The 15,484-nt window shown below is 43.7% G+C and overlaps 2 protein-coding genes across 3 annotated transcripts in view; both read right to left on the minus strand.

Annotated features, from left to right (window-relative positions):
• Positions 1-2,406: 2,406 nt before the first annotated feature.
• Positions 2,407-4,783, minus strand: LOC118316498 (endothelin-2). Its single transcript, XM_035644364.2, has 5 exons — positions 4,666-4,783; positions 4,213-4,369; positions 3,865-3,978; positions 3,218-3,271; positions 2,407-3,119 (listed from the first exon to the last, which is right to left on the minus strand). Exons 1-5 carry the CDS (start codon positions 4,721-4,723, stop codon positions 3,029-3,031), a joined length of 474 nt encoding a protein of 157 aa, XP_035500257.1. The 5' UTR covers positions 4,724-4,783; the 3' UTR covers positions 2,407-3,028.
• Positions 4,784-8,205: 3,422 nt separating this feature from the next.
• LOC118301870 (transcription factor HIVEP3) overlaps positions 8,206-15,484 on the minus strand; it is a 38,896-nt gene continuing 31,617 nt past the window's right edge. For both annotated transcript variants that reach the window (XM_035627518.2, XM_047332357.1), the window contains exons 5-9: positions 15,234-15,382; positions 12,332-12,507; positions 12,087-12,188; positions 10,803-11,464; positions 8,206-10,634 (exon numbers count right to left, since the gene is read on the minus strand). In XM_035627518.2, the coding sequence (XP_035483411.2) occupies positions 9,972-10,634; positions 10,803-11,464; positions 12,087-12,188; positions 12,332-12,507; positions 15,234-15,382 (1,752 nt within the window). In that variant the 3' untranslated portion in view covers positions 8,206-9,971. The remainder of the gene's footprint in view (positions 10,635-10,802; positions 11,465-12,086; positions 12,189-12,331; positions 12,508-15,233; positions 15,383-15,484) is intronic.

Raw genomic sequence — 15,484 nt, forward strand, 5'->3', positions numbered from 1 at the left:
GCTATGACCCAAAAACACCTTTTTGAGCAAATGAGTAGACAGAGCATCAAAGCGTTTTAGGAATGTGTTGAATCCACAAGGGTTGTATCTAATGTGATGTGACCATTTGAAGCTAAATATACCACAGGGGTCAGCGCTGATGTGGTACATGAGTCACTTAAAGGATTGGCGCTGTTTAACTGTATCACGCTCACAATGTGCATAAATGAGATTATGCATACCAGAGCATGAGAGCATTATTCGCGCTCTCTCCACCGGGGTTTTGCGGAACAATTAGAGCATGGTAACACACACACATACAGACACAAGATATTTCACATCAGCACCAGATGTTGCTGATCCCGCACCTGCATCTTCTGAGATGGTTTCAGGCCAGCGTCTGTGGCCTGTCTGGTTCGCTGAAAAACAAATCTCTGCATGAACTCCCAACAACAATGTATATAAATCTGTCCGTTACATAACATCATTTTAACGAGTACAGCCAGGTGACGCCTGTAGGTTGTTATTATTACAATTAGTATATGGGCGCTCATGAAGTCTTATGGATTCCTAATGGTATGTGTCATTATTAGGAACCACAATACTGTTTGTAGTAAAGGATTTTCAACTTCAAACTTTAAACATATTTCCACCACTGTTACACAGTTCCTGAGTTAATGAGCTTAGTTGGACTCAAACCAAGAAGAACTGTGAGCCCTGTGGCCTCAGAAACAGGGAAATACAAAGCCAGTTAACCTTCGCCCACTGCTTTCTAAAACAAATAAAATTTTCCTTTTATTGCAGCAGGAAATTTCACGTGAATTTTTTCCGTAATGACAATGTCAAAAAGTGTACTGTGAAAACGGTCAGTGTCTTGATGTACTTTATATTTTAGTTACATTTATTTAAGTTGTTTAAACCTTGTAAAATTTTGTACATACCAAAAGCTATTTATAAGCTACATGATAAAGAGGCATTATTTAAGTGATGCAGCTGCAGTGTTACTATTAGTTCATAATCAGTAATAATACCATGTTGGGATAGACCACAATGTACGGAAATCTGTTTGGTAACTAGAAGACTTATAATTTATTGGCATTTCATATCTGACAGGGATTGATAAGGATCATTCTGTCTGATGAATAGAACAGATAAGGAGGGGGACTGATTCATTCATTTTGTCAGTCAAATTTGCAATTTAGATACAAGCCAAGAACTGGCCTGCACATGATTGACCTTATTTATAAAAAATACCCGGAGCATATTTTCTGAAAACGCTCTGTAAATGGTGGCAACAGTGAAGTGGTTCACTGGGACGTGTCCTGTTCCAGCACCATGGACAGAGTTCTGCCTCCGAAGCTGCCGGCGACTGCTCAAAGCCCGGCTGACACAGTAGTGTGCTCAGAGAGTCATAATCAGTAAATTATTTGTATGGTTTTTTATATGAACTTTATCGCTAACAGTGTTTTATAGAGTAGTCTATACAGAGACAATAGCTGTAGACATTTCTCAATCAATCATTGTTTTAAAACTCCTCTACAGGCAGTGAGAGTTGCTTTGCCCATATAACCCCTATGGCTGTTCTCTCTGACAAATGTCTGAACAGTCTGTGCATCTGCCCCATGCTCAGGCCTGCTTAGAAAAGATGGCTGAAGGGGGTCGCTCGATAAAAACAAAAAACAAAAAGCTGAAGGAGAAGTATGACGGGAATGAAACGAATATCGCTGAATACTGTGAAATCAGAGCCACGCACATCGACACTTGAGTGTCATCATTCATCAAAAGGGATTTGATCACACAGCAGAAGCAGGTCAGTTCCCCAGCACATTATTCATTAGCTGACAGCGAGTCGTCTGTTGTGATTGGTTTCTGTGGCTCCGGCCCCCGTCTGCCATCTTGCATACTCAGGTGTGCGCGGACGGTATGTACAGTACAAGCAATCCCAGAGGAACACGGGGTGACAGCCCACTTTGCACTTCTCTCTCTCTCTCTCTCCCCCCGAGCAAAGTTACAAAACGCTGCATTCTTTCCACAGATCCTTGTGACAACAGCGGCCGTGCCGCCTTTGAATACCAGGTAAACGTATTATTTTTGTGAGATTTGAATTCCTGGACCATTCATCCATCTCAGGCCGCCGCCGTTTGAACTCAGAAAAGTGTTTGCTTGTCACACAATTGAATCGCACATGCCGCCTAAGAGGATTTATTTTCCCTCCGATTATCCCTCGTGAATGGTTTCTCTACAGTGATCACTTCATTTACACAGTGCACTTTACTAAAGCAAACAGACAAAGACCGGGCCTTTGAAGAATAAGACAAAAGATAAGGGACGGAATTTTATCTTAGTTTTTATAGATTAATCACATTCATATTTTAATTTATCTTTACAACCAAAAGTTGTTTAATTGACAGACATACACTAAAGAAAGAAAAATCATGATTCAGATTTATTTTGCACACAATTAATGTTTGATACAGTGGTGTTGTGATCCATATTTGCCATTCTGAATATGACGTCTAACATAATTTCAAACAAGTCTACAATACTTTTTTCATTAAGGAGCCATCCACACAGTTTAAATAGTAAATCTACAATCCATAAAACAAAGAATAAAAAAGTCATTTTCAATAGAATGATGACATGTTAGTCAGAAATCCCTGTGCATTAATGCACAGTAGGCCTGTCCCTTCCTCTCTGTCAGTACGTCGGTGTTGCGGGCCCGTCTGTACACCTCTTGCCGACGCGACAGTCCAACTCAAACACAGACAGCATGTCGCATGTCTCATGTCCTGATACAGTAGTAGCTCATCTCAGTGCTGATCCACCACATCTGGTTTACCTTGACATGTCCGCAGAACTCTGTTGTGTTTTCCAACCGTCTGTTTCCAGGTACAAACAGACATCTCTGTGGCGCTTTGGCCTTCCTGCGTTAGACACGTCTTTCAGCGGCCCTTTTTTCTGTCCCTCCTCTCTTTCAAGGGAGTGCCATTTGTTCAGGTGCTCGCCGCTCTCTTTCTCTCTCGCACTCGCTGCTCAACAGCCGCTTTGTTCAGCGTGTGTTCTTACGCTGAGCCCCAGGAGATCCGCCTCTGTATGAATGAGCTGCGTCCGGAGTTCTCTTGGGCCTGCCGGCTGAAGCTCTGCGGCACAAGGGGTCGGTTGTATAATTAAAAAATATGATCTTAACGTAAATGGAATTCTGAGAGTTTATGTGCTTTGCTCGTAAGTCAGAGCTCACCTCAGGATGCTGAGTATGCTGAGTTGACGTCTCCTCACCGATTTGACTTCAGGGCTGCAAACAAGAAGAAAACAGTAGTCACCCAACGTTGACCTGAATGTCACTTGTCTGATGTTTTATTGATATTGCTGTTGTTAAAAGAAAATCCCCACTTCCAAGGAAGCATCCAACACAATCACTGTTTTACACTTGGTAACCTAACAAAATAAATCTCTTATCTATACAGGCCAACTATGTTGCAAGTAATCCATGCCCACCCACTCAGCAGTCATTATTTCCGCGGAGGTTATAAGATGTCACTGTTTAAACATGAACTCTTATCAACCACATATTGTACTTCCTGTCCCCATTTCCATTGCACCTGGGCGGTGACATTATTTGCCTGTCATCTTTAGGAAATGTGAAGGCTCGAACTTCACGACTCCTATAAAATTCACTAGTTGGTCCTCCCAACCAATCAGAGAACAAGCATTGTGAACTTTGCACACCAGCCTGAGCTTATTCTCCTCCCTCCTGCATTGGTTTTGTTGCTTTGAGGATTACACACAAAATGAGGTGGTCCCTCAGACTGCACTTCTCCTCATCGTCCTCAAAGTTATACCTGCCTCTCAAGGGGCCTCATCCTGGGAAGCTCCGGCCCGACTCACCTGTAACGGCAGAAGCTGGTACAGGATTGGTCATCGGGTTTGGCACAGGTGCAGCGGCCAGTGGACCTTCTGCGACGGGACAGAGCGCCGCCTAGACCATAAACTGTCGTCTTGCTGCGGAGAGAAGCAGAGACTCAGTGCCACGTTTATGATATAAACACGCTGAGACTTTGCTCTTTGATACTTCATGCAGCATTAGATATATAAATATACCTCTGTTGTTTTACGTAACAGAAGTGGCTGATCTCATGTGTAAACATCTGTAGTTTAATCTGTATACATGTATCTATATCCATGTGTGTGTGTGTGTGTGTGTGTGTGTGTGTGTGTGTGTTTTCTTATGCTCACCTGGGAGTATTGACCCAGATGATATCCAGGTGGCAGAAGTAGTGGCACTCTGAGTCCAGCAGGCTGCTGCAGGCGCAGCGCTTCGCCCTCATTCTTTGTGTTGGAACGTCATCGGCAGCCTCCTCTCTCAGCTGCTCCATCACCGGCAGACCCAGACCTAGTCCAAGACAAACTGCGTTTGAGCCAAACCAACTTTTCAGTGTCTCTGCGGACCCCTTCACTCGTTTGCCATAACATGTATGTGCACACATTCAGTATAGAGTGATGACCGCGTGCTTTGTGCACGGTGACTGAGATGAATGCCATTGTACAGACAGGAAGTGAGCTCCAGTCTGCAGACTGTCAAACAGCAACCAAAGGTTTTAGGAGAACTAAGAAACTTCTGAAGCAGGGATATGAAATTGTCCTTGTTTTGTTCAGAATATACAGTCTTTAAAAAACAGACAGACTCACCATCCTGCATGGACGCCCACAGAGTGATGAAAAGAAGGACGCTGCCGTGAGTGGACATCGCTGACAGCAGATGGAGGAAGCTCTGCGGAGAGACTATTGTCTGTGCAGCTGTGTTTTCAATGTGCTGCAGGTGCCCGAGCTCTTCCACTCTTATACCTCTCCTCTCCTCTCTCTCCCATGATGTCACGGTACAAGCCCCACCCACGTCTGCTTGCCATGGAGCCACACGGAGCAACCCCAGGGGGTTGGAACCCGCGACACATTCCAGGAATATCCACCGCCCTGGATCCTCTCCGTGACTCCTCTGTCACCGGCTGAGTGACACTTTTGTCTGCGGTTTACCTTTGAGTGAGGAGTTGTCATCTTTATCCTGGCAATGCATGAGGTTTGAGGGGTGGCAGAGAGATGGAGGGAGACGATCGTGACCCTTTGATATATTGTGATACACTAAAAACATTTTAATGAATGATATAAGCTCTTATTTTGAGCAGTAATTGATTATATAAAGTTTTAACCTCCAACAATGCACAGTAACGATAAAACAAAATTGCTTTACTTTGTGTCATTTAAATTCTTTTTACATAATTGCTAGACACATGCAACAATTCATGAGCCCTTGCCAAAAGTTGGTCATTTAAAAGGGCTGAAATCTATATTTTACAATATCAAATGAAAACATTTAACAACGTGATGGTGATGAACCGAAAGATCACCAGAATTGACCGCTTCCCTCATGCAGATGCAGCCAAATCAATACAGTTGTCAACACAGTTCAGATTAGCGGCGTGCAGATTATCTTCACTGCCGTCGCCAGATGTTGGACTGTTGAGTACGAAAAATGTGAAGTAGATCATTGTTTTGCCGCTGTAAGCTCTGATGACCTTTGTCGTGTATAACAGGTGATGTTTCTGGGAAGCCCATCCATCAAAAAACATTTATTACAATAAGGACAGATAGTACAAAAATTTCCACCCATTCATTCGAAGGTGTTGACTTGCCACTCGAAGGTGCGAGGTCTTCTGATGCATTTCCCATGAAACCTGACACCTGAACATATAGAAAACATCCGAGAACAGACAGTACTTTCCCTCCGTGCGGCGGCTATGGCCACAAAGGCAACTGCATCAGTGAGAGGAAAACAAGAGAGCGGAGACGAAACCCAGTGCAGTCAATAAAAAGTTTTTGTGATACAACGCTACTGTGTATGATGCATTGAAAACATGTTCACACTGATTTGCTTAAAACTTTGATACTTTGAAATTACAAACACCGACATCACTTCCGCCTGTTTGCGGCTCTTTTTCCTCGCAGGCCTCCACAAGAGGCATTAGAGGAGCTATCGTTCAGTTGCTCCGGGTCTTCTTCCAGACCTCTGGCATGAAGATGTGTGGAATGTGTGGAATGGTCGATGAGATGCCACAGACACACACACGCCGCACCGTGAGTGTGTAGATATTTCAGACACATTCTTGCGCCAGAGGATATAAGTTCAGTTCCCCCGGGAGCACAGATGTGCCCCGCTCCGCAGGCACTGCATCACATCAGGCAGCCCCCATCTCTGAGAAATATCCACGGAAAGTACCAGTGAGGGATGTAAATGGAAGAAAAAGCCAGAAAGTCTCTTCTTTTTATTATTCATCTACACTCCGATGTCTTTGCTGACTTCAGTCTCAAAAACACGTGTTTGTTTTTTGAATCAGCGGCGTCAACTCCTCCGTGGCCTCCTTGAAAATCATGTCTCCTACAAACCCCTCGTGGCTCTGTCGTCGTCAGCGTGTTCTGGGCCCGGGTGGAGGAAGAATCACTCGCTGCAAACTGTTTGTGATACACAGTCGCTGTCCAAAATGTACATGTGCCCGTCGGCCTGCTTTTGTAACAAGTGTCGAGTCACAGCAACTAGCAACCTTTCGCTTCTTGTCAACACACTGGCCTTCGGTGCCTGAGTAAGCTTTACATAATCCACGCCTGTGAGATTGATCCAGAAACACTGCTGAGATGGGAAGGTTACACTTTGTGTAACTTTATGTGTTGATGCTCTTTGGCACACACACACACACACACACACACAAGTGTAACATGTGCCAACATGACTGAAATAACCAGAAGAAGAAAAAAGAACAACGCTTCTGAGTGATTAACGTGCCGATCTGACATTAATAATCCTTGTACAATCAGGGTGAGCGTTGACAGGTGATTAATGTCTGTCCACATAAGAAAAACGGGTGTTTTCATGTAACTGAGTTATAGAATGAATCTACTGTCAACTCATACAGCTAACCACAGTTCCTGGAATTCATACTGTAGCCATGTCAAGGTTTTCTTTTTTTGCGTGTTGTTGTTTTGCGTCAAAGGTCATACGTTGAATTTCTTATGAAAGAAGTGTGTCCCATGTTGACCCAAGTCATAACTAAAACCTAGAGAACCTCTACAGTCTTATATCCTATTTCTAAAAGAGGAGGAGGAGAAACACACTTTGGCTCATCACCTGTGGGTTGGTGACTCAGTGAGGACATCTAGTGGTCATAAAGGTGTACAGAACAGTGTAACAGCATTGAAATTGGAGTGGGTTTATATATGTGCTTACGGAGAGGTGACAAATGAAAAGAGAAAAACATTGAATGAATGAAGAATGCATGGTGATTCCATGCATGGCACGAGGGGTCAGATGATAATTTGGTGACATGGAAATCATATGCCGTGGCTGCAACACTCAACAGATCTCAACTGAGCACCGATGCAAACTTCTACACTGACATGTTCTACATCGCTCTCCACTGCCATTATTAAAGACAAATTGGGGCAATATCTATTGGTCTTGACAAAACCGTACCTTAAGAGACTCCAGGTAACTTAAGGAAAGGTGGATCAAGAGGCATATCATGGTCTTCCACTGATCAGAATGTTGGTGGTTCGATTTCTGCTTCGTGCCCTCCACATGCTGCAGTATCGCTGGGCAAGACTCTGAATCCCCAAATTGCTCCTTGACGGCAGTGTGTGTTGACCTGCAGGCATGTTTCCTTAACAATCTGCAAAATACAAATTGAGAAATTTTACAGAAAAGATGCATTAACCTTCTGACTCAAAACTAATTGTTAAACGAAAAGAACAAAATAGTAAAAAAAAATGCAACTCTCCTAAAGATAGAACACACGCTGTAACAGGGTTTAGCTTTGAATCGCATCATATTAGCACATGGGGCCGAACTTCACAAACTACAAGCTGAAACCATAAAGTACCACAAAGAACCACAACTTGTAAATCAAATTAGAAGAAAATGTCCATAAATAACGCTGCTTAGTCTCGAGCCTCTGCCACACTCCGAGCAACAACTGTTGTTCTTGTAAAACGAGGTAAACACATCATTTGGACCCCAGAATAGATTTCTATCACATCTTCACCCACTTGGTGTTGTTGAAAACACAAGGAAATCACTGAACGTGTATTTTGTCCGAAACCTCCCCTACTCTGCATTTATAGAGAGTTGTGGTTTAAACTTTGGTGCTGTGGTAAATATGAAAGGAAGGCACAACCTGAAGGAAGTTTGGTGCATTTTTTTTTTATTTCCTCAGTGACTAGAAATTTTGCTGTGTGTGAAATCTGCAGGGCACTTGATCCTCCAGTACCAGCCACTCAATATCTTCTCTTTATCACCAATTCAAGTCACAAGGGCATCATGAAAAGACACACGGATGTAACAAAGTAATTTTTCCATTAACAAAAGTAAAAAAGAAAAATCAAAAACAAGAACAAAAAAAACTTGAAACAATGATCATAATTCTCATCAAATAACAATAAATAAAGAGCTCTCTTCCCTGTACAGACATATATCTTAATCTAAAATCTTTTGTAATAAAAAATAGATCTTCAGTGCATTTCCTTTGACACATTTCTGCTGCTCCTTCAATATTTCCACAATGTGATTCTCAGTTACCCTGGCATTAAAGCAATGGCCTTTGGAACATAAACAATCAAAACACCAACCCCCCCCCCCCCCCCAAACAACACAATAAAAAGCAGATATAAAATTTCACAGCCTTCTCTTTGTCTATCAGTACTGTACATCTCAGAAAGCAAACCTGGACAGAAAAGGCACAAGTAACTATAGTTTGAGTAATACTGGACAAACAAAAATGGAATTATTTTTCATTGAAGATTTTGGTCATTTACAAATTTATTCATGTTCCGTTTTCATATATTTAAACAGACATTAAGATTACCAGTATCAATAGAGATACAGGAGGGATATACTGTATACCATATATGCATCAAATATGTGTATATATATATATATATATATATATATATATATATATATATATATATATATATATATATATATATATATATATATATAAAACACTTATTTTTCCAGTGTTTATTTAAATTTAACCAGGTCAAGTCCAGTGATTAACCTTAAACGATTCAAATGTAGCAGTGTTTTTTTTTTAAAAGAGAAAAACCCAAGAAAGATCATGTAAATTCCAGCGTAAACAGGCCTTGAAAGTTTAGGAAGTAAATGAAGCCTACAGGTTTTCCACAGGTTCCCAAACTTTTGTTGATAGGTTATAACCCTCTGTCTGTACAAAGGCAGTGTTACTACACCCTGTGATGCATGAAGTACAGTAAGTACTGTATGCTGTTGTCAGAATGGTGAGAGTTAACAGAGAAGACAGACTGGTTGGTCAGAGGTTCGTCCTACAGCAACAGAATGAGCCAAAACACTAAAAGGAAAGAGCCGGATGAAGAGCAGCAGAGTCTGGTTCATGAAGAAGTGGACAGAATATGAAGTAAACTAAATGTGCAACACATTTTTGGGAACTTCAGCAACAGCGTTGGAAATAACTTTCCAAACAATGTTCCATTGTAGAAATTTTGTTGAAAGTTGAATCAGTCAAAAAAAAAATTAGATTACATTTAAGATTGAAGATTACATGATTTTATTTAAAATCCTTATTGACTTAATCTGAGCTTTAATTTCATAAACACCCAGACATAATACCATGTCAATTTCAGTAACAACTGGAAAAATGAAGGTGTTATAAATCTTTAGATCATATATATATATTTATATACACATACATACATATATACATAATCTATATATATATATATATTTAGATTTACAGAAACATTTTCACAAAGAAAAAAGTGCATTTTATAACAAACCTGAATGTTGCCAAGGAACAAACATTTAAGTTAACAATAGTATTGAAAACTGTATAAAAAACAAAGCAATAAAAAACGAGACTAGTGTAGCAACCAATAAAGCAAAATGGGATGCACGACGCATCAAGTTGTCGACACAGTTAAGTGCTCTGTTCTGTTCGGGCTGAGTCTCCTTCAGCTCCTCCCTCCACCTGATCACTACTGGACGGTGGCTCCTCCCCCTCCGGCTCCTGTCCAATGAGACGTGAAGCTACAGGTGCTGCTGGACTGGAGGGCGCTCTCCAACGACTGTCTCTGACGCAGCGTTCCTCGGTCTCAGTGGGCGACCAGTGAGTGTGGGCGGAGCTATGTGAGCTGCCATATTGCTTTGAGTCTGTGGTCTCCGACTCCAGTCTGGAACATGTTGGAACTGTGCTGACACTCCACTGCCCCGACTGGCTGGTTCCTGCTGCCTGGTGCTCTGACCAGCGATCTCCAGGAGTTCTAAGCCCTTGAGTTCTGGGGGTCCCGCCCCAGTATGATTCAACCCTGGCCAGTGACGGCCCCTCCATGGGCGGAGACGTTGGGGACGAGGGGGTGGTAGGGTGGGACCTGGGTCTGGCCTGCACCATTTGGATTCCTCCGATGGAGATCATCAGATAGGGGACCTTGGCTTGTTGGGAGTGCATGGGAAGATGGCTGAAGATGTTGTCTGCTGCTTGGTGGCCGCGATAACCTTCACATGTAGAAAGACGAAAAGCAGCAGGAAACAAGCTGGCTCCTGCCAATGCTGGCCCCTCACCAACTGCTGTACCTCTTTTTTCCTGCAGGGGGAGCAAAGACTTCATCAGTACATTTTATGGACTCGCTCTGCCGTCACACAGGTTCTGTACACTGAGATCTTCCTATGAGGAAAGTGCAGAGGAAATACAATGCAGCCAATTTCTTGATTAAAATTTCTAGCCACATCTATAATAAAAAAAAAGGCTCACCAGTTTGACGTGACTACCCTTTGAACTGGGACTCTCCCAAGGCAGGTACCCAGCGGCCCTGTGCTGTAACCCCAGCAGCGAATGAGGGGCTCGAGCTTGTGACGATCGGTAGCAACTGGGCGAAATGGGACGAAGTGGAGAAAGGGGTCTGATGGGAGATGGTCCTCTTTCAGGGGAAGGTGAGACATGTCGGCTGGGTGAGGGCAGCTCGGTCCTGGGGGCAAGGCTGTGGATGGGTGACGACAGCTCCAGACGGGGGGAGAGGCTGCGGCTGGGGGAGCAGCTCTCACTGCTGGGGGAGAAGGCTCTTGGTGATGACTTCCAGCCCCGCCGGGAGAACAGAGCTCTCCTGCTGCCCGGAGAGGCGGCTCGCCTGCTGAGCCAAACCCCCCTCGGGGAGTGCTCATGACTGGGGCTTGGACTGGGGCCCGCAGGGGGCTCAGGGTCAGGGGTGCCGTGTTGAGAGTGCCTGCTGCAGCTGGAGCGTCCTCCTGTTGATAGGTGGGTCTCCGAGGAGCAGGAGGACGGCGGGTCCTCGTGCGATACGGACTCCTCTTCGTCATCATCGTCGTCATTGTCGTCATCGTCCTCAGAATCCTCCACGCCGGAAAACTGATGTCCCTCCTGCTCCTCTGAGCCACACACGCGTTCATCACTTCCAGCTGTTTGTGCAGACACAGACAGAAAACATGCACATCATTTGTGTTTCATCTGTTTACACAAATTCTCACAGTAAGAGAGACATTAGAAAAAAACATTTGAACGGAACAATTTTTCATGAACAAGCACAAAGGGTTGGGACGTCATACTGTATCTTTCTGACAAACCTCTACCACCACCCATCAACCCAATTTTATAGATAGTCGGAGGTTGAAAAGACCGGAGTCTAATTGAATAGCACTAAGCCTCTATTCACAAAATATCTCAGAAGAATTTTGAATGGAAAAATTGTTTGAATGGCGCGTCCTTGGCTGTGATGACTGTAGTCTGTCAGCAAGACGGAGACGGAAACAGGAGGAGTGATAAAGGAAGGTTAGGCAGGAGAACGCAATGTGGCTTTCAGACATGTTGCATGCTCTGTATTCTTTATTTATTCATCTGATACTTTTTTTCATACTATTTCTTATGCAAGACCAGAGGGAGGAGAATAGAACATGGTGTTGCATAAGCTGTCGGCGCTGAGCAACTACAATTCTTCACAGGCGTTCATCCAGCTGTGTACCAATATTTCTCTACGGTGGTGGGCATGCGTGTGAGATGTCTCCCCATCCCCGGCTCAAGTACCTGTTTCCTCGCTCTCCGGCTCGTCCAGCGATGACTCAGACACTCCCATCGTCTGGCATTTTTTCCCGTGAGCCTTTGACTTCATGTGTTTCGTAAGGTTTCCTGGGAAGGAACAAGAAAAGCACATTAAAATTGCTCTCAAATTACACCGTGAGCACATTTCAACAACAGAGGTGAAGTGTGATCCCTGGGCATAGCAATAGACACACAGATGGTGTTTTAAGCAACGTAATCTGTCCCCTTACCTTTGGTTTTGAAGGCAAAGTTGCAGTGTTTGCAAATGTACGGACGGACGTCGGTGTGCGTTCGGATGTGCTTTTTCAGCATGCTGGGCTTCTTACAGCGGATGCCGCATTCTCCACAGATGTACTTTCCCCTGCCGCGACCTCGCACGTAAATATACTCTTCGTTAGACTTATACCTAAGAGAGTTAGAAGAGAGAGAAACATTAAGAAAACAGGTTTGGTTGTTCAGGCTTACCTTCGTCTATTTGGTGGTAAAATGAAAAAGCTAAATGCACAAATGTCGAGCTTCTCGGTCTTCACAACCAAACGTGTCAGCCTCTTTAGCAGCTAAATGCTCCACTATGTTGACCAGCTAGATGCAAACTTTTACTCTCTGCCACTTGGTGCTGGGTGAGCAGTTTTACGGAGCCTTGTGTCCTGAAAACAACCTTGTGCAGCGGTTGACAACAAGGTTGATGATTATGTTAAATCTGCGACGTGATGAACCAAAACAATGTGCTAAAAGACACTTTCACATTACACTTGACCTGTTTTTCTTATAAAAAAAGGATCAATTAGTGCAGCCGCGATCGTGTTTATCGCGACAGACACACATACGCGGAGAGACAAGGCTTTCTTTATGGAGGCGGGTTGGGAAAGCCCCACCAAAACCCCAGGAGCACTGAGTGCCTGGCCTGTTCCCTCCACTACACCCTGGACACACAGAAACTGCCAGCGATTCTGCCCTGATCAGGCGGCTCTGCCAACAACAGCAGCAGCTAAAGAGGGAGAAGGAAAGCCGGGCTACGGCCAACAACCCAAAATAGGTACTATATATAAAAATCAAGTAACACTTTTAGTTCTAGTCTATAAAAACATTGTTTGCACACAATCTTGGTGTTTACCAAGAGGCTATTTGTGGACACAGTTGACCGCAGACGTTTTCCTATCTAAAAGAATAACTCCAACTACTCTCAACTACAAGAGAGTACACAATCCATTCTGAATGGTAAATATCCAGTGTGATATGACTGTGTTTAATTACAGAATATGCACCACATCTCCAAGAACCCGGGCCTCGAATACTCCCTGTTGTATAACAGAACCAGCAACGGCAATTCATAACCAACCGTTACACAACTGGAGCATAGTCTCAACAGTGGCATTATGTTGTCTTCATTCAGGGGCAGGCTAGTGTTTACTGGCAAGCATGTCTTGCTACTGCTGGAAATATCCACCCACATCTCAGGGAAAAAAACAAGGCAGAAGTTGCGCTTCACGCATCGAAACTCGAATCAGCAGCGCGTCTCTCGGTGAAGTCGGCCGTCAATCTATCTCTGCTTACACCGCACCGTCGCTTTGCGGCTGCCATCGCAGATTGGTGGCGATTTCGACCGATTGTTAAAGTCGATTTGAAATTGAATTATAGCAACAACTGAATAACAGTAAGAGACAACACTGCTAGTACTGAACAATCTGAACAGAAAGGATTTTGACACAACAAATCTTTTTAACAAAGACCCGTTTCACCAGATAGGTCACTAGTGTCATGTCAAACCATCGGTGATGACCACTTCCACCGGGGAAAAACCAATCTGCATCTTTTAACTGACTCCGGAAGGAGACAGCTTGTGCACACTGACAGGGATTAAAGCTCAAGCTGCCACCAGGAAGGAGCAGCTATGTTTGCGTAATTGCTAGAACTTGTAATTGAGAAAATAGCTACTTTTATCCCATATCAGATTCTTATGTACATGATACTAATAAACGTAAACTTTAGAGACCCCTCTTCCTTGAGGAGATCTCTGACATTGGATCATTGGAACGAAAACAAAGCAGCATGATGCATATTCGATAAAAAAAAGAAGAAAAGAAAAATAAGAAGCTTGGGCTTCTGCTCGTTCTCCAGAATGAAATGAGAGGCACACAGTCATGATTTCAGAGTGTTGACAAGAGGGAAATAGGCATAATGAGTCCTAACTGTCGAGGTACAAAACGTCCAGCTCTGTTGTAGAGTGAGTAGCTGTGTTTATTTGCATGCGTTGAGGAAATACAGCAGGACAGGTACACAGAGAGAGGACACGGGGGGAGGTTGAGGGGGAACGAAGAGAATATAATACATGGGTAAGTAAAACTGGTGGAGCTCCCAGAGTGAAGCAGGCAGAGCGAATGGAGGGAGAAGGGTGGTATGATGGAGACAAACGGTGTGAAGGAGAAGGGGGGAGACGCTGCAGGCTGTGATGAAATGCACTTCTCAGATGTGTGTAATGTGTGTCTGCAAATGATAAAGACTAGTAATTAGTGCCTTATCTGTGGTTAAGTAGACAACGTATTCAAAATATATGTGAAAGTGTTGACACACACACACAAACACACACGCACGCACGCACGCACGCGCGCTCCAAAAGGAAACCCGCTTGTTCTTCTAATCCTTTGTCTATCTATTATCTATTCCTACTGTTCCTTCGGTATTTGAACAGAAGTAGACGCAGGGGAATCTAAACACAATAAACTTTGGGAAAAGGGAAAGGCTGCGCTGGAAAAGATCTATCAGAAATTCTGAAATGTCACACACACACACACACACACAAACACACACACACACACACACACACACACACACGCGGACACACACACACACACCTATCTCTATCCATCTCTCATCTCTCCAAATTAGCACTGCTGAAACGCACACACTCACGCCAACAGTAGGAGAGAAAAGCGTTGGCTGCAGGTACAAGTGAAGTCCCTGCTGGCTCCACTGCCTCCCATCTGTTATCATTTTCTCTCCACAGTTGCTGTTTTGCTGTCACCAAGCATTGGTTTGTGACCGAATTACTGATGTAATGAGAATACTGCCATTATTCCCAAATATTGAACAAGAACATGTGCATTTTAACAGATTCACTCTTGTAGTTCTTACCCGCCTTCAAAGATGCGAACACGAGAGGGCTCTCCCTGTTTGGAAGTGGAGGGCCCTTCTTCTTCTTTCATCTCTTTACGCTCCTCCTCCTCCTTGTGCTGCTGCTGATCCTTTACTCCGGTGAGGGTGCTGGGTGGGGTGGCATGTACCTACACTCAAGACACACGGAGAAATTCAAAACAACTTAAAATAAAATCTTGACTTGTTTTCCTAGGAGCAGGAGTCTGGTAAGCAGATTTCTTTCTGAATCT

Source organism: Scophthalmus maximus, chromosome 1 (genome assembly GCF_022379125.1).
Source record: "Scophthalmus maximus strain ysfricsl-2021 chromosome 1, ASM2237912v1, whole genome shotgun sequence".
In the NCBI taxonomy this organism is placed as follows: Eukaryota; Metazoa; Chordata; class Actinopteri; order Pleuronectiformes; family Scophthalmidae; genus Scophthalmus; species Scophthalmus maximus.